The sequence below is a fragment of the Myotis lucifugus genome, unplaced genomic scaffold (genome assembly GCF_000147115.1).
Source record: "Myotis lucifugus unplaced genomic scaffold, Myoluc2.0 scaffold_3, whole genome shotgun sequence".
Lineage (NCBI taxonomy): Eukaryota > Metazoa > Chordata > Mammalia > Chiroptera > Vespertilionidae > Myotis > Myotis lucifugus.
In genome coordinates, this window is record NW_005871051.1 from 11,604,356 (window position 1) to 11,624,073 (window position 19,718).

Below are 19,718 nucleotides of genomic sequence, written 5' to 3' on the forward strand. Positions count from 1 at the left end.
AGCTCTGATGAGTCATGCTCCCATAGCTCGCACTGCTATGCGTAGATATATCTCACATTGTGTTGTGTTCAAGAGATACAAATGGCTGTGGATAATAGTATTGACAGACACAGTACAGCTATATAATTGCATCTGTATTTCATATACATCTGGACTTAATAGCAATGCATTATTGAATTGTGAGGCATAAATAAGTTAATACAGATGAAGAGATACAGAGAGAGACAGACACAAAGACAGAGAACCTGCTAATAAGCATAATGTATTTGGGTAAGTCTTAGTTCAGGCCACTATAACAAAATACAGACGGGATGGCTTACACGAAAGACATTAATTTCGCACAGTTCTGGAGGCTGGGAAGTCTAAGATCAAGAATCAGCATCGGGTCGTGAAGGTCCTCTTCCTGGTTGCAGATGGCACCTTGCTGTATTGTCACGAGAGAGAGAAGCTCTTGTGTCTCCTAAGGACTAATCCCATCATCATTGGGGAGGGGGGGGGGGGAGTGCTCCGTCCTCATGACCTAATCATCTATCAAAGGCCTTACCTCCAAATAACATTACATTGGGGTTAGGGCTTTGACATGTGAATTTTTTTTTTTTTTTGATGGTGGTGGGGGGGGGGGGGGGGCGGGCACAAGCTTTCATCCCATAACAGGGAAGGGACAAAATCTCAGGAATTTATATTCTCCATATAAGAATGTATTAATAATGGGCAGAATTTTATTTTTAAATGGCAATTTGTAGTCTTATGTTCTCTTTTAAAAGTTTCTTTTTTTTTAACTTTTCAATTCTTGAACTTCCATATACAGAGAAACAGCAATTTGACTAAATGCTCTCTGTTTTTGAGATCTGGATTGTTATTTGCACTGTTACCATCATGAACATCCTATAAACTTGTGTTTGCAGTGATAGCACTTTACATTATTACAAAAACAGTTTTATATGCAATATCAAGTTTTATTTTCCAAAATACATTCTCTGAAATAGCAAGAGTGTATATTTTTATTTTTCAGATAAATTCCAGGGAGATTCTGGGGTATTTAGATTTATACAGCTAGAACATGGTAGTGCTAAATCCTAAGTAAACAGTCCTGTTTTATCAACTTCATATTTTGGTATCCATGTCACATCACATCACATCACATCTTATCGTATCATTCCAACAGGTAGTTCCTGCCATAACACTGTACTCACAAATGGCACACCCTCCTCAAAGTCTCCAGCATACAGTACTCTTTGTCCCCACCTTCCCAATTGCTGAAGCTCCTCATTTTGCTGCTTTGATTCCTTAAAAAAAAAAATCCCTGGGGCTTCAGAAATGAAGAGCCACTTAGTTAAACTAGAATTTACACTTCCCTCTTTAAAAGTGTGGCTCTGTTCTTTGCAATTATCACTTGCAAAGTGGTGATCACTTTTCACAATGTGAATGACTAAGGCAAAATAACTTTAGGGTGATTTTGCTTCTTTATTCTATTATTCTGCTATTAGAGGCCTGATGCACGAAATTTGTGCAAGGGGCTCTGCCCTCGAAGCCCTGGCTTCATCTGGAAGGTTGTCCGGCTGTCCGGTCTAATTAGCATATTATGCTTTTATTATTATAGATACCCACAGGACGTCTCAATATTGTAATTTTTTATTGGTTATTCTCTGAAGGGCAGTGACCACACATGTCCCAACCACTGATTACATCATTGCAGCAATCCTCTGATATAGGTAACCCTCTTCACGATTTTGTTTTACAAAGAGCAGGAAACTGGTGCTCAAGGGTTAAATAACACTTCAGGATCACAGATAATCCTGGCAGGTGGCAGAACCTGGCTTTTTGGGTGCAGGGCTCTCCCTCTCAAAGTCGATCCAAATGGAGTCATGAATGAACTTGCAACAGCTTAAGATCATCTTCTAATTACATTGGTCCCAACACAATTGAAGCTATCATTCCACCCATTGTTTCGGGAAGATCCTGCCTTGGGTGACATGACATGCTCTCAACACTGCCATGAGATTTCTTTCCTCTGTTGTGCCCACTTGTGAGTCCCATTTCATTAAGACTTGGGATAACCTGTATTTATCTCCCTGCTAGAGGCCTGGTGCAGGAATTTGTGCATGGGTGGGGATTGATCGGGGCTGGGCCAGTGGGGAGGAAGGGCCATGGGAGGTTGGGGGGGGTGATAAGGGCCCCGATTGGGCTGGTTGGCCACCGCAGTGCACGTCATAGCGACCGGTCGTTCTGGTCGCTTGGCTTTTATATATATAGATTCTTCCTACGTATTTATTTACCGTGTTGGAACATAGATATTGTGACTTCTAAAATTCTCTATCTTTGCATAAAATGCAGCCTTAAAAATTGTGTAATTTGAGCAGTGCTCACCCCTCTAGAGCATGCCTGCTTGGATCTTCTTGTCTCTCCTAAGCTCCAAGGGCCCTTCTTTTGCCTCTCTAAATTGTTTCCTGAGCCCATGAAGCCCAGCTGGCTCACTTCTTTCACCGCTCACTTCTTCTACCTCTGTAACTTTCTAAATAAACTTTCACTACAAAAAAATTTTGTGTCATTTGAAGTACCAAGTAATAGGAATTGCTCTGGAATACACATTGAGATAAGAATCATATTATAAGGCAAAGTAGAGGTGGTGAAATAAACACAACTTTAGAAAGAAAACTGTTAAAGACCATGTCCAAACTATTAGGATATGAGACATAACAAAGCACTGTCCATATCCCTGAACTCTGTTTTCCTAATGTTATAATTCTACCCCTAGGATCTTCAAGCACAACTTTTAGCTGGCATCTACACCATGGGAGAAAATATCAACATAGGGTCTGGTACCCAGTAAGCACTCATGGATGAAAGTAGCAAATAACCTGTAGACTGAGACTCATAGAACATACATAAGAAAGCAATGAAATATTTAAATACTAGAGGCCCTGTGCACGAATTCGTGTAGGGGGGGGGGGGTCCTTCAGCCAAGCCTGCACCCTCTCACAATCCGGGACCCCTCGGGGGATATCTGACTGCCGATTTAGGTCCCGATCCCACAGGAATCCCTGCGGGATGGAGCCTAAATCAGCAATCGGACATACCTCTCACAATCCGGGACCACTGGCTCCTAACCACTCGCCTGCTTGCCTGATCGCCCCTAATCACTCTGCCTGTCTGATGCCCCTAACTGCTCGCCTGCCTGCCTGATCACCCCTAACCATCTCTGCCTCAGCCCCTGCTGCAGCAGCTTCATCCAGAAGGATGTCTGGAAGGACATCCGGAATGACGTCTGGAAGGTTGTTCAGCTGTCCAGTCTAATTAGCATATTATGCTTTTATTATTATAGACCAGTGGCCCGGTGCATGAAATTCATGCACGGTGTGTGTGTGGGGTGTCCCTCAGCCCGGCCTACACCCTCTCCAATCTGGGACATCCCTCTCACAATCCGGGACTGCTGGCTCCTAACTGCTCACCTGCCTGCCTGCCTGATCACCCCTAACCACTCTGCCTGTCGGCCTGCTCACCCCCAACTGCCACCACCCGCCTGCTGGCCTTCTCACCCCCAACTGCCCTCCCCTCCTGGCCTGATCGCCCCTAACCGCCTCTGCCTCGGCCCCACCACCATGGCTTTGTTCGGAAGGACATCTAGAAGGTCTCCCAGAGGTCTCCTGGTCTAATTAGCATATTACCCTTCTATTAGTATAGATTGCATGAATGTGTTGAATTTTAAGTAACTTTAGCATAACATCTTTGCCCCCTTCTTCTAACAATCCAGATACTCTGATTAATAATCATAGGGTGTTTAGAATGTGAAGATGCTGCCATTATCTCTGAATTTAAGCATTAAATAGTATTACACATTCAAGGTATTGGAAAAGACTAAATTTCTAATAATTTATTTTCCATTACTTTGAACATTAGATATATGCCACACTTTACAGAGTAATACATTGAACGCAAGTGTGTTTGAGTACACACGCACACACATACTTGATTAGGGGGCAAATCTTCAAATCGATTGCCTGCACTCCTTGGCACAGCTCTACAGCATTATGCACTGTTTCATTAAAATTCTCTCTTATTATTTTTAGCTCTTGACAATTGTTTTACTTAATTAATTCAATCAATTGTAGATTACTGCCAGTTATGTATGCAGAAACCTAGGAACTTTATTAACTCTCATAAATGCCAAAATAGAACAGAAGCACTGGAGGACTGATAATTAAATGCATCTTTTAATTTCTAACCTATAAAAGGAATTTAGCTCATGTTAGCTTGCAGGATTTTGTCATTGTGTGGACTCTGGATTAGCACTTTCCTTTCAAGTCTAAGCTGTATGTGACCCAGGAGGGGAAGTCATGACCTTTTATTCCCTCTAATATAGTGTGCCAGACATTGATATTTCATTGCAAACCATCAATGAGCAAACTAGTAAGATCCTTGAAGGGAGAGTTATATTTACTACTATATTGCTACAACCTAGAAAGGCATCTGGCACATAGTAAGTGTTCGATAAATATTTGTTTAAAAGATGAACAAATTGTTTTTGGCTCTGTCTTTGAGAGGATACTTATATATTTGGTCTCCAAATATCACATAGCAGAAGATTTTTATTGAAAGTAAATGTTTATTATCCAATAATTAATAATAATACATGTGATTCATCAGCCTAAAAATAAAATCGAAGAATAAAAAATTACTTTTTTGGCTTTTTGATTCTTAATATTCCTTAAGCCACAGAAATCATGGGAAAAAAACTGAATTTACTACCCTACACATTTAGTAAAAAAAAAAAAAATTAGTTTCTTTTTCTCTCAGAATGAAGTATTCTAAGTCCTAGAACAGATACATTTTCATCATCCTAAAGGAAACAGTGATGTTTCTTAATTTTTAATATAGAGCCACACTTAGCGCTCCTTGGTTTTATCTTTAAGGCTCTGATGCCAGATGTCTTTATCAGTCAAACACAGGTCGCATGCAAAAATTAGACCAACAAGCTCACTGTGGGTTTATAGTAATTGCAGGTTGGACGTGTCTATTGTTTGTAGAAGCCATGATCAATACTCCACCCATTTCCAATTACCATCATGATTTACTGAATGAGTTAAATGGGTGTTCTTAGAGGAGAACCTGTAAAAGGGGAGAAGAAAGACAATCACACTCTTGTGTTCAGAATGAAAAAATTCCTTAGGGACATTCTATCATTATTTTGAGAGTCATTTTAGAGTTTATATACGGGGATATGGTTGGGGAATGTAATCAGACTGTTCCGTTAAAAATATTTAAAGGGTCTTCTCTCTTCCCCAAAGTTGTTATATTACTAATGAATTTATTGCTATTTTGATTTTGTGCCATTTGATACATGCCTGGAACAATTTGAGTCTGAAGGCAAAAGTAGAGTTGTCTGATAGACCTACGTCCTTTAATTAACAAATTAAACTCTCTTGAATTCTAGCTCTTGACCAGCACTAAATTTGACGGATGATTCAAAGATCAGGAAAACACCAGGCACAGATGAAGCCATCTTTTTTTTCTTTCTTTTAAAATATGTTTTTATTGATTTGTTTTTCCTTTTTTAGAGAGAGAGGAAGAGAGAGGGATAGAGAGATAGAAACATCGATGAGAGAGAAACATCATCGATTGGCTGCCTCCTGCACGCCCCGCTCTGGGGATTGAACCCACAACTTGGGCATGTGTTCTGACCAGGAATCGAACTGGTGGCCTCTTGGTTTCTGAGTCGATGATCAACCGCTGAGCCATACTGGCTGCACGAGCCATCTTTTCTTGAGGAAGAAAAGAGACCACTCAGCATAGCTTCCTAACATGGCCCTAGTCTCATGCAGTAGGATGAGCTTTGGTTCTAGGTTTAATAGACAAGTTTCTTTCTAAGCAATGCCTGCAGATATATTGTTCAGACTAAGGGAGTAATTTTGACTATGGAACAATGCTTCCTCATACCCTACTGATTGACTGTTTGCATGACCAGCCGTCATTTTGTAGCAAACCATAACCCATAAATCTGAAAATTCTGTTTATTTACAATAGACAATGTACATAGTCAAGATACATCCTCCTAACAACACTTTACAGATATGGCCTCCCCATTATCTTTCCAACCCTACTAAATACCATTAGCGAGTTTACCAGCAAGTCTGGTCATTAGCATGCGTGCGGGAAAGGGTCAACGAGGCAGGCCTGGGTTGCTCAAATCCTGCACATTCCCAAGAAAGCCAGTCTCCAGGATTGGCCTTGGCTGGCTGGGAGATGACCTACAGAGAGCTCTATTTTGAATAAGAGCGCCCCCCCCCCCAAAAAAAAACCCCACCTAAAATCTTTAGTAGAATAAGTGGAAAGTGAACTTTACTTGGTAATTTTGCAGGTGTGTGCCTATGAGTGTATGCTGTATAATTTAGATCTTGCTACTTTCAAAAAGCATATGAGATGGTATAATACATAATACAAAGAACGCGATTAAAATAGAGATAGGGCTGGGCATTTTCAGACATATAGAAATAGAAGCAAAAGACACCCCTTCCTAGTGTCTTAGAGCCAGCCAGCCATGAATAATATAGACGTTTTAAAAGCAAACCCTGTTTTCACTTTGACACACCAGTGAAAGCCCGCGGTGACAGATCTCAGATCCTCATTGTCAGGAGGAGATGAGGGAACTACTGTGCTTCACCCACGGGAATCACTCCTTCCTAACTGTATCGGGTCCTGGGAGACCGGATATTCTTCAGCTCAAATGTCTGTAAAGCAAGGTCTCTGGCATCTTGGTGATTATGCCTCCAAGAAAAAGAGGAACAGACATTGCCCAAAAGGAAGGTGTTTACACACACACAAACTGTTAAAGAATATTAGTTGTCTTTCTTTAATGCCTGGATCCAAAACTCACAAAACAAGACAAAGAATTTTGACTCAGATTTCTGGTGGCGTAGAATCTCTCTCTCTCTCTCTCTCTCTCTCTCTCTCTCTCTCTCTCTCTCTCTCTCTCTCTCTCACACACACACACACACACACACTATTATTAGTTGGGAGAAAAGCAATCAGAGAACTTTAGAGGGCTGTATAGACTGTTGAACACAGAGCGGCCTCGGAAACGCACACATGCACACGTACATGCATTTAGTGGAGCTGCGAAGATACATGCTTTAGGTGAGTGGCGTCCTGGGGTGGGCGCAGCCAGACCGGCATCATCTGGGCATCTGCGAAGTCAGGGGGGGTGTAAGGAGCAATGGGGTCCTGGGTCAGGAGGGCGAGGCCGGGAGTGAAGGAACTTTCCTTACGCGTAGTCTCCTCCGTCCGGGTGAATGAATCCAAATTATTTTTTGTCTGCTGGCCATTTGCTGTCACTTTGGAGAACTTAAACTTCTATGATCAATTGTGAGCACTGTCTGGAAAGATGACTGCTCTCCAGGATACAGAATCACGTATTATCAAAGCAAAGAGACGAGATAGGAAAAAAACATCGTGTTAAGTCAAGCGCAGTGGTTAATGTTAAGAAATAAGTGGTAGTTGTCATTTCATACTGCAAATAACGTTTAGAGATTTTCTGGGTTGTCTTTCAGAACGGTGCAGCCTCTCAAATGTGGAGCGCCCGTTTCAGCCTCACATTCTTCTTGTGCCAAATAAAATGTAGAGTTTACGCTCAGCTCTTCAGATGAGCTAGGAAGAAATGTACAGGTGTACATGGGTAGGAAGAAATGAGCTGGAAAGAAATGCGCGTGTAAAAAGCAGTTTGAGAGTCCTGTGAATTTAAACGGAATCAACGTTATTTCTCCCCTCTGTTCGGAAGGGGGCGCATCTTGACCATCAAATGAAACCCCAAGTTTTTGGGTTTTTTTCCCCGCCCTCTTAAATTCTTTCGCTGTGAGAGAATTAGGCGTTGATTTATTACTGATAATACGTAAAATTAATACTAGGGTATTGGCTTTCAGATGACCAATTTAAATATCAATTATTCTAAAAGTGCAATTGGTTTTTTTTGTACATAACCACATAAATTAAAGGACGCACGTCGGTGTCTGCTAAATACTGGGCCTTACGTAACCTAACCAGGATGTTTCCGTAAACTTGTTCTCTTTTTTAAAAAAATCAAACAATATGTGTGTTACATATTTACAATAAGGTTAGGAATGCATGCTTAAGAGTAGGGTTTGCTTAAACTTGAAAATTTTCACCAACAGTAGTAATATGACTGAGAGGGAAAAAACCCTACAAATTTGGTGACACAGAACTCTGGTGATCTGTAATGTATTTCCTGCATTTCTATCTCGTAAGCTATTTGAATAATATGCTTAAAAACACTGTTTCCCCATATAAGGGGCAATTCTACCCATTGATTTTGCTTAGTGTTCTAGATTACCTTTTCTAAGAAAATGGGAAGATATTGATTAGTACAACAACAAAAAATCACTAAGGGATTATGGACAGAATATTTCCTTTACTTTCAGATTTCAAGAAAACAATCAGGACATTAAACATTCTGTTCTATAACTTAATCCAAAGTTTCTCAACTTTGGCACTATTGACATTTTGGGCCATATAATCCTTTGTTTCGGGGTTATTTTATACATTGTGGGTTAATGAGCAGCATCCCTTTCCACTAGATTCCAGTACATTCTCTTTCCCTGCCCCCTTGTGACACAAAAAGAGTCTTTAGATATTGCCAAACGTTCCTTTGTAGGCAAAATTGCCCCTGGTTGAGACCCATTGCTTTAAACTGACTTCCATTTATGTTTATAGATTAGGAATTGTATGAAATGACAGTTTGTGATAATGTATTGTGTTTTTAGCACTTTAAACAAAATCTGAAAGTTAAAGTGATTTACATTGACACCTTTTCTGATCTTCAGTTTCTTCTTCTTCATTCCCAACTAATACATATATTTTACAAAATTTTAACACTGATAGTCAAAGAGAACTCATCTAAGCAGAATTAGCTTGTGTAGAATAATTCCTTAATATTCAATAGACATCGAATCACATTACAAAATAGATAACATAGAATAAAAAATCTCTGTGGTTTTTGGTTGGCAAAGATCCTGCCTTTGCCCGCCGGCATGACTCAGTGGTTGAGCATTGGGCTATGAACCAGGAGGTCATGGTTCGATTCCTGGTCAGGGCACATGCCTGGGTTTCGGGCTCAATCCTCAGTGGGAGGTATGCAGGAGGCAGCTGATAAATGAGTCTCCCTCATCATTGATGTTTCTATCTCGCTCCCTCTCCCTTCCTCTCTTAAATCAATAAAAAAAATATTTTTTACAAAAGATGCCACCTTTGACTCAGTGTATAGTTCAAAACTAATCCATGCATGCATTAGGTGTCATTGCAGAGCCCAGCAATATATTTCTTAAAGTCAGATTATCATATGGTGATGAGGACCACTGTATGAATATGTGAGTTATTTTCTTTACTGTGTCAGTGGGTCCTCCTGGAAAGAGACTGAGATGGTATTAGGTTTATTGGGAGAGGTTAATGCCTTTGAAAGATAAAAGGGTGAGGAGGCAGGATCGGATAAGGACAGCCTCAGATCAGGATGCAAATCTGACAAAGTCTTGGCCAATCCCATGGAGAGCTGTGGGACAAAGGATGCCATCAGAGGAGTCCCAGGTGGTGACAAAGTGGCCGGGTCCCAGCACTCCCATTGTGCCCCATCATTGGCTGGGGTTGTGTAGAGGATCACAGACTTGGCTGTAGGACTGAGACAGATGCTTGAAAGCAGTGCAGCTGGAGGCTGGCAGCCAACTGCCCTCCGTACAGATAAATGGCTGGGTCTTTATTGGAGGGCTGTCTCATTGGCCGCCTCCGTGGCTGCCTCCCTTACATAACTATCAAGGAACAACACTGGCTTTGCTGGCCTGAGCCCACATGACTTAGTCACCTTCTCCAGGCCCCATGTGACTCTCAGACAGTGTGTGTGTGTGTTTGGGGGGGGGGTGGGAGGGGGGGAAGTGAGTACAAATCCATCAGCACAACTAAAAGAAATTCCCAGAAGCCAATGACATACTGAGTGCAAGTACATAAGTTCCGTAGAGTCCCAGGTGTGAACAGATGCCAGTGGGTGTTTTTTTTTTCTTTCAAGTTACCGCTTGTTTTTGCCTGAGTGGAATCCCAGCAGTGCCATGGGCATTCTTGTGCGGGGGGAGCACTAGCCTGGGAACCCAGAAAGCTGATTTCAAATTCTTCTTCTGCTAACCTGCAACCTCCCTGGGCATTAAACTTGATCTCTCTACTGTGCACTGAGGAGGATAAGCTCTAGTTTCTCAATTCATTGTGAAGAAAAATAGAGCATTTTCAACTAACATGCTTACTAGTATATTCTATTTAATTTCCTATCTTGAGCTTCCATTGGTTTTGTCGTCTACTAGAAATCATCTCCTTTCTTCCCTTTCTGCTTAGTTTTTGTTCTTTCTCTGAGTTATTCTTTAAATCTTTTAATGGCAATGTGACCTTAGGCAGTTCATTTCACCCCCGTGAGTCTCCACTTCCTCCATTCTAAACTAGGGACAAGAATGCCATTTATCTCATAGAATGTGAGAGAGTATTGAATTTAAAAACACTATAAAAACAAACTGTAGCCCAGCTGGTGTGGCTCAGTGGTTGAGTGTCAACCCATGAAGCAATAAAAATATATTGGCCAGATATTTTTGTGACAAAATTGGAACAGACTTATTTGTATAATGAAAGTTCCAGAAGGCAGACTTCAGCCTCTTCTTTATGAAACCATTTACATCAGGTTGCAAACTGCCTGAAATTTCCTAAATGAGAATAATTTATACTCCTGTCACTTTCCTACTTATATAATCAGGGCAGCTCTGTGTTCTATGAGGAAAAGTTTTTCAGTTGTTTGGTAAAGACATTTTTGAGAGTCAGTCTGTGTTTAACAATGCATTTAAACCAAGACTGTGGGCATGAGGCGTCTAAGCTTGCACATTCTGCCCACCCCCAGGAGAATCTGCCTTCAGAGAGGCACTCATGCCTGTAATAAGTACTGAGGCTCAGCTTCTCCTCTCAGCGTGTGATGTGGCATCTTACTTTCTAGATGACTGAAGTCTGGAAGACACAGCACCCAGAAGCTCCTGGTAGTCATGTCAGCAACACTTCTGAGGTCAGACGAGACTGGGCGCGTTCCGTGTGGTATGGCCGTAGACACGTTTGAGCAAAACTTAAGCACAGCCCCGGCCAGTGCGGCTCAGTTGGTTGTGGGTTTGATTCCTGGTCAGGGCACATGCCTAGGTTGGGGGTTCGATGCCCGGGTGGGGCACATACGGAAGGCAACCAATAAATATTCTCTCTCACATTGAAGTTTTAAGAATAAACAAAAAACCCCACAAAAAATGTAAGCACAATTTTCATGTTGATTAATTGAACTTAGAGATATCTTAGAGCCGTCTAAGAACTAGATGAAACCTCGAGTAAACCCATGGGGCTTTCTTGTAGCCTCAAGAATGCCTTTTGAAATCAATCCGAAAGATACAGCAGACTAGTTCCACCAGATGGGTAACATATCAGTAATGGCATTTTGTTTGTGAGTCTATTGCATTTTTTTGTATCACTCAGTGTAAATGTGCACGAAGTACCTGAGAGCCGTAGTGGACCTCCTGACCTCCTGACCTCCCCCAGGGCCAGATCCAGGACTTGGATTCTTTTTGTATCTATCTTCTGCCATCCTGTCTGTGCATAGTATCTTCCCCATGGCTGGTCTCCAAATACTTATAGAATAAATATGCTCAACAGTCCTTGTTGCTAAACCGGCACAAACAGTGTAGAATAAGCCGAAAGAAGTCTTTTCTGTGAGCATGAGGAGGTATCCCTCAATTAAAATTCTTCCTCCCCAGGTCTCTTCCTTTTCAGTTCAGTAAGACTGCACGATGCTCATTGTGTGGCTCTTAAAGGGATTAAGACATGGCCCCGTCTTCCAAGAAGCGTTCACTGGGGAGACAGGTTGCCAATAATGCAGAGATGGGTTTCTTGCCTCTGATCTTGACTTTCATCTCCCCTCCTGCAGTATCTGTTCGTTTTCCTTATATCTGTATCCAGTCTGCCTTTTGCTTCCCTGTAATGTGCAGTGTAGATGGTAGGTCCTCACTTGGGATGGGAAAGGCCTGCGGATCTCTGCCCTAGGTTTCTCGTGTTCAGCACTTTCTTTCTGTTTGCCTCAGTAAATTTATTCTGGTCAAATACATTTAGAAGGTGGTAAAAGTATGGACTTGGTGATACCAGCAGTGGTAATAGTTACCGTTTATACAATGTTCACTATAAAGGCACTTAATTAGGCACTCTGTATGGGTTATTTTCTTTAATCCTCACAACCACCTTATGAAGAAGGCAATGAGCATATTTATGCCTCTCCAACATCCTATTCTATTCATCACTAATTGTGTGGCAAAGACAAATAAGTGGTAGAATAAGGACACACTGAAAAAAAAATGCAAAACTGCAAATCTCTGCTCTCATGAATTTTACATTCTCTCGTTCTCCTGAAGCCCACTCTGCCTGTGGATTCACATACATGTGCAAGAAATTTGACCTTGTTTCTTCTCAGTGGAGGTGGAAGCTTAGGTTGCCCCAGCCAGCTACTGTTGACACCCAAGGGGTGGAGCTCCTCATTACTGATGGGTGGGGGTGTGAGTTCTGCTTTCACATGGTCTCACCTTTACCACATTGGGGGGGGCATTGCTGCTGGATTGACTCCCCTCTAGGTCTTCTCCGACACTGCCCCAGCGGGGAGATGGAGGGACACCTTGAGACTGCCAGGTTGGGGTGGAAGTCCAGGATCCCAGCCTGGTCTCCACTGCCACCTGAGGTGGAGGGACCATGAGTAGCCTTGTTACAGACCTGGGTAGGTGGAAGTCCCAGCTCTCTACTTTGCTGTGAAACCACTGTGGGGAGGATGCAGGGGCACCTTCTCATAGCATCTCCTTAAACCTTTGTCTAGTTAGCCTTTGCTGGCATGGATTGGGGTTGGACTGTGGCTTTCTTTTGTGGTGTTTGGTTTGAGCTATTATTCTCTAAAAGTTTTCTGTCTTGTCAGGCTGCCTCTTTCCTGAGCCAGCTTTAGGTGAGAGTTTTTATGAGACTTTTTTTTGGTCAATGCCTGTTGGTGTTTTAGAGTTGCCAGTTTCTACAAATCCAAGTCAGGAACACATGAGACAAAAAGAAAACTCAAAGAATTTTCCACTGTATTGTTCTTCAGGATCTGAGGTTCTTACTTGGTCTGTTTTCTGCTCTCCACTTTTGGAGTCCTCTTACGTTCATTTTATATATAACTAGAGGCCCGGTGCACGAAACTTGTGCACTGGGTGGGGGGGGGGGGTCCCTCAGCCCGACCTGCACTCTCTCACAGTCAGGAGCCCTCAGGGGATGTCTGACTGACAGCTTACCGCGGGCCTAAGCCATTAGTCGGACATGCTTAGCGCTGTTGCGGAGGTGGGAGAGACTCCTGCCACAGACTCCCGCCACTGCCACTGCGCTCACCATCTGGCTGAGTGGCGCTCCCGCTGTGGGAGCACACTGACCACCGGGGGCAGCTCCTGTGTTGAACATCTGCCCCCTGGTGGTCAGTGTGCATCATAGCGACCAGTCATTCCGCTGTTCGGTCAGTTTACATATTAGCCTTTTATTATACAGGATGTCCAGAGTTTTTAGTTGTTCTTACTGGGAGGAATGGAGGAAATATGCCTACTCCATTACAACAGAAGTTGAAGTTCCAGAATGCTTCTTTTTAAATATATCTAATTTATGAATTAATGTTGACTTTAAAACAGAATAAACATGAATATTGTAATTATGAGGATTTATATACTCTGACATTAACAATATCTATAATGACAACTTTAGGTACTTTCAGTAGGATACACATGATCAAATTAGGGCTTCTTTTAGCTATCAAGTATGTGGTAGATTGAAATTCAACATTTTATTTCAAATTGTAAATGATCGCTTGCCCAGGAAAAATTACTAACATCTATTTTTCTAAAAGTACCATTTTGTTTTGAATGCAATTGTTGCTTTTAGTAACATTGAATATAAAACACTAAGTATGAAAAATGTTCTTCTGTTTTAAATAAACTATAATTTTAATGCCTATGGTGATGAGCACTTGTATCTGTAACAAAGGAGGAAGAAAAGGCATTATAAAAGATGTTAAGCATTTTCTTAACTCTCACTTGAAATGACTAAAGATCAATTTAACAGACTGTGAATTAGTACATCCTGTCCTGGCTGGTGTGGTTCAGTTGGTTGATGTCAGACTATGTACCAAAAGGCCTCGGGTTCCATGTGCAGTCAGGGCACATGCCCAGGTTGCAGGTCTGATCCCCAGTAGGGGTGCATGTGGGAGGCAACTGATTGATGTTTCTCTCTCACATCGATGTTTCTCTCTCTCTCTCCCTTCCTTTCTCTCTCTAAATATATATACATATATATTAGAGGCTTGGTGCACGAATTTGTGCACCAGTGGGGTTTCTTGGCTTGGCTTATGGGATCGGGCAGAAACTGGCTCTCTGACATCCCCTGAGGGGTCCTGGATTGTGAGAGGGTGCAGGCCAGCCCGAGGGACCCCACCAGTGCACAATTGGGGCTAGGGAGGGACACGGGAGGTTGGCCAGCTGGGGAGGGACCGTGGGAGGGCTCCAGGGTGTGTCCAGCCATCTTGCTCAGTCCCGATCGGCCGGACCTCGGCAGCAAGCTAACCTACCAATCAGAGCGTCTTCAGCCTGGTGGTCAGTGCACGTCATAGTGAGCAGTTGAGTGGCCTTAGCATATTACTCTTCGATTGGTTGAATGGCCAACCAGACGACCGGACACTTAGCATATTAGGCTTTTATTATATAGGATACTAGCCAAATTTGTGCCTAGATTAAACTGGCCACATTTTTAGAATAAAATATCTTGAGAAGCTATAGTTTACATAATGCTTATGTTCTTGAAAAGGCTATCTCAGTAAAAGGGCCACATATGCATAGAAGAAAACAAAAATGCATTTGTTCAAGTAAAACGGGTGAAAGGAGTGATTTGAAATGTTCTGTTTGATATTTAGATCAAATTTCTCTGAATCAAATTTATAGTCCTGAAACTTGCTTACAGCTTGCCCCATAGTTTCTAGGGTTTAAGTCAAAGAAAATAACTATTCAACTGAAAATACAGCCAGAAACAAACAACACCCAAACAACTTGAATGTTGCCTGACTTTCTGGAGAATGAATGGAGAAGTCAGTTTTCTATCCCTGCTCACTCAGATGACTCATCTGTTTTCATTTCATTCTCCTTTGATGATATGTGAGACTTTATGGCTCACTTTTAGTGTGGCTACTTCTAACTCCGAATCTGCACTGTGTTAACCTTATAGTTAAATTCTGTTGTGTATGCCACCCGCCCCCCCCCCCCAATTAGTTTTTTATTATTCTATTTCTTCATGAAAACAAATTATTATTTTTTTAAAAATATATTTTATTGATTTTTTACAGAGAGGAAGGGAGAGAGACAGAGAGTTAGAAACATCGATGAGAGAGAAACATCGATCAGCTGCCTCCTGCACATCTCCCACTGGGGATGTGCCCACAACCCAGGTACATGCCCTTGACCGGAACCGAACCCGGGACCCTTGAGTCCGCAGGCCGATGCTCTATCCACTGAGCCAAACCGGTTTCGGCGAAAACAAATTATTAAAATAAATGTGGGCATTGAGCTATAAATAATATCCAACAATCTCCAAAACTATATTCACCTGATTATTTATTGAGATATCCTTTATATTATAAACTAGTGGCCTGGTACACAAAATTCATGCATGGGGGGGTGTCCCTCAGCCTGGCTTGCACCCTCTCCAGTCTGGGACCCCTCAGGGGATGTCTGACTGCAGTTTATCCCTGTGGGATTGGGACTAAACTGGCAGTCGGACATCCTTCTTGCAAGCCAGGACTGCTGGCTCCTAACTGCTCACCTGCCTGCCTGCTTGATCACCCCTAACCACTCTGCATGCCAGCCTGCTCTCCCCAAAATGGCCCCCCCCCCGCAGTATGGCTTGTGCCCACATCTCCCCCCTCGACAACCTGCTCACCCCCAACTGCCCCCCTTGCCAGCTTGATTGCCCCCAACTGCCCCCCCGATGGCCTGCTCACCCCCACTGGTCCCCCCTGCCGGTCTCCTTGCCCCCAACTGCCCGCTCCCCCTGCCGGCCTGATCACCCCCAACTGCCCTCCCCTCCGGGCCTGATCGCCCCTAACCGCCTCTGCCTTGGCCCTGCCACTATGGCTTTGTCCAGAAGGACATCCAGAAGGTTTCCCGGTCTAGTTAGCATATTACTCTTTTATTAGTATAGATATATTAGAAAATAATAAACTCATAATTTTCAGGAATGATACACATTTTTGAACTAAAGTTAGTTCTTATGATAGATATCCTTCATTTCAGTTTAACCTGCCAGTCTATCATTTTGTGTCATTTAAAATCATAATTATTAATAATCTCTAATTGTACTTCCTATGGCTAATAATATAAACATCTTTCAATTTTTAATGTTCAGTGCATAATGTAAATAAAATATGAAAAGTCTCGTTTTTCCACTTTCTTTAAATAAGCATTCTAGAGAATAAGTGTATTTGCAGACTGAAATGAAAGATTTTAGATTTACAAAGGGTTGTGTTATAGGGAGTTTGCCACTTAGATAAACTGATAAGTTTCATCATCTCATTTGATTTAAGAATCTCTAAGTCCCTAACTGAAAACTGAACTGCAAAGCTCTGGACCACATTATTGTTAATAAAGAACACATAGTGCTCAGTATTCTTTTTCTAGAAAATAGGCGATCGCTCGCAGAAAATTGTGGTTGCTTAAAATATATTTACAAATTTTTGATACCTCCCTTAAAGAGCTAGAGATTAACTTCTCTCTCCTTGAGTGAGAGTTGGTGACTTGCTTTTAACCAACAGAATATGATGGGACTGATCATGAGTGACACCTGAGACTAGATCATAGAAGGCATTGTGGTTTCCCCTTGCTTTCTTTCTGGAATCACTCACTCTTTGGGAAGCCAGTCGACATGCTGTGAAGACACTCAAGCACCTGTATGGAGAGAGCCCTCTGGTGAGGAGCTGAGGCGTCCTCCCATCAGCCATGGAGAAACTGAGGCCCCTGCCAATACCATGTGAGCGGGCCACCTTGGAGGTGGATCCTCTAGTCCCAGTGAAATCTTCAGGTGACAGCATCTATGGCTGATGTCTCCACTGCAATCTCATAAGAGGCTCTGTTCTGAGCCAGTGATTTTCCAGTACTTTTTCAGTAGACTAAATTTAGTCTTCTAGTCCATTGTCTTTCCTATTTTTTTATTGATTTCAGAGAGGAAGGGAGAGGGAGAGTGGGAGAGAGAGAGAGAAACATCAATGATGAGAGAGAATCATTGATCGGCTGCCTCCTACACTGGGGATCTAGCCCGAAATCCAGGCATGTGCCCTGACTGGGAATCAAACCCTGACCTCCTGGTTCATAGGTCGATGCTCAACCACTGAGCCATGCCGGTTGAACCCATTGTCTTTCTGTGTGCCATAACTGACACATTGCAGGAGAATTAATAAAATACTGTAGGAAATTTACCATCTGTTTATTATTTTTTCTAATTATATTATACACATTACCTAGTTATATTAAAAAGTTCTAGTATGGGATTTTTTCTTTAGGCAAATCAGGTAAAAGTAAGATTATCCTAAAATCTTATACATTGATGGATATTGGATTTTGATTCAGATGAAGGACTATTTCAAATAGCTTGATACCAAACCTTTAATTTTCCATTATATTAGAAGGTAAAATAGTGCTAGTTTGTACCATGGCTTAAAAAAAGATTATGAGAATGTTTTCCACTGTTTATGTTTTGTTCATTTCTGCAGCTGGATTCTGGTGGCACCATTACTACAGAAGAGCAGATTGTTCTTGTGCTGAAAGCTAAAGTAGAGTGTGAACTCAACATCACAGCTCAGCTCCAGGAAGGAGGTAACGATGCTAAGAAAACTGTGTCGTCCTCATGCCCCTACCCCAGTCCTCACCAAGATTGTCAATTCCCCTTATTTAATATTAGGAGACCCTCATTAGTCATTCTGTTCCCATGTGGAGATTGTGTAGCAGAATACGGCTCTTTTCATCTCTTTAACTCACTAGCTTTTTCCTCCCTGTGGGAGGAGTAACTGATATGTGAGTTTGGGAATATCGACTGCATATCAGCCTGTTCCTCTGGCCTCACTAGGATCTGTCTGCCTAGAGAGCATGCATGGTGGTTTATCTGTGATCATACAGTAAGCTTCAAGGAGTAGGGTCTGTCCTTGTGGATATTACCTGCAGTTTTTGGTAGTATGTAAAATTCAGAGGAGCCAGTAAGCAAGCCCATTTACATGTACGTAGGCCATGTTCTCCAAAAAGCCTTTTTCATAATAAAGTGATTGTTTGATCTCCATCTGCCTGACTCCTTATGTAGCTTCTCAAATACAGGTAGTTCCGAATTCAACTGGGAAGGGAAATACTATTTACTGAGCTCCCTGAATTCCCAACAATCTGAACACAGCAGATAATGTCCTTAAAGCTATGCCCCCTAATAAAACATGTAGTTTGATATCTGCTTCATTCTAGTCTCCAAATATTAAAAAAGTTTTGTGATTGATTTTTCAGTTGATTATTATCAAAGAACATGGTCTGCACGATACTGATTTTTAGGAATGTGTTGCGACTTGATGGCTGATAATGTGGTCAATTTTGATAAATGTTCCGTGTGGTCTTCAGAGCCATGTGATTCTCCATATGAGCACATTGTTTCACAGTGTCCACTAGGTTATCGGTTGTATTGCTCATGTATTCTGTGTCCGTGATTTTTCATCTGCTTGACCTATTCTTGTCTGAGGTTTATATATTAAAATCTCTTGCTATGATGGGGAATTTTTTGCTTCATCTATTTTGAAAATGTTATTCAGTATATACAAGTTAAGAAATGTTGTATTTCCTGGTAAGTAAAACCTTTTATCAGGGGTGTTGCACTAGGAAGCAGTTGTCTGAATGGCCAGACCAATAATGTCAAAAAGGAGACTTACTCATCCTTCCTTTGAAGAACACTGAAGGTGCGACAACCGGGAAGGAATTTATAAAGAATCTTTGAGGGCTGAATGAACTATTTGCTCTGAAGTCTCATGAAATTTTGAGCTGGAAGATGTCTCAGTCCAGCATTATCTTCAGTGTCCCTTTAACAGTTCGACAAATACATTATGTGTCCACAGTTCGTTGCTTCTGTACTAAGCACTGAAAAAGTGAATCAGATTCTATCCTTACCCCTGGAGACAATGATACCGTTCAGTATGGTGTTATTAACATCAGAGGCAACAAAATTTGGAATCCCTGGAAAGGCAGCTTAATTCATTGGGGAGGGATTGGAGGAGGCTCCCTGAAGGAATAGTCATCTTATTTTAAAATGAAAGGAACAGGAATTCCATGTGTAGAGGAGGAAGTAAAAGACATTCCTGGCGGAGGGAAGAGGACAGTTAAAGACAAGCCAGTGTGAATCAGTCACACACTACAGGAGTTACACATAAAAAGAGTAAGTCAGCAATATAGGTATCTGGATGCAAACATCCATATTCTCAGAAATTGATTGGCTACTGGGGTCAGTAATAAACTAAGAGTTCATATAAGCTACTAAAAGTTTTTTGTCTGCAAAAAAAAAAAGGCCTGCTTGGAAAGTTAGTACCCACATTAATGAGAAGA

General features: G+C 41.9%; 1 protein-coding gene across 1 annotated transcript in view; it reads left to right on the plus strand.

Moving 5' to 3' along the window:
• The first annotated feature begins 768 nt into the window (after positions 1–768).
• The window catches only part of PTH2R (parathyroid hormone 2 receptor), a 54,140-nt gene continuing 35,190 nt past the window's right edge, over positions 769–19,718 (plus strand). The window contains exons 1-2 of the mRNA XM_023760805.1: positions 769–1,228; positions 17,864–17,966. Of these exons, the coding sequence (XP_023616573.1) occupies positions 1,121–1,228; positions 17,864–17,966 (211 nt within the window). The 5' untranslated portion in view covers positions 769–1,120. The remainder of the gene's footprint in view (positions 1,229–17,863; positions 17,967–19,718) is intronic.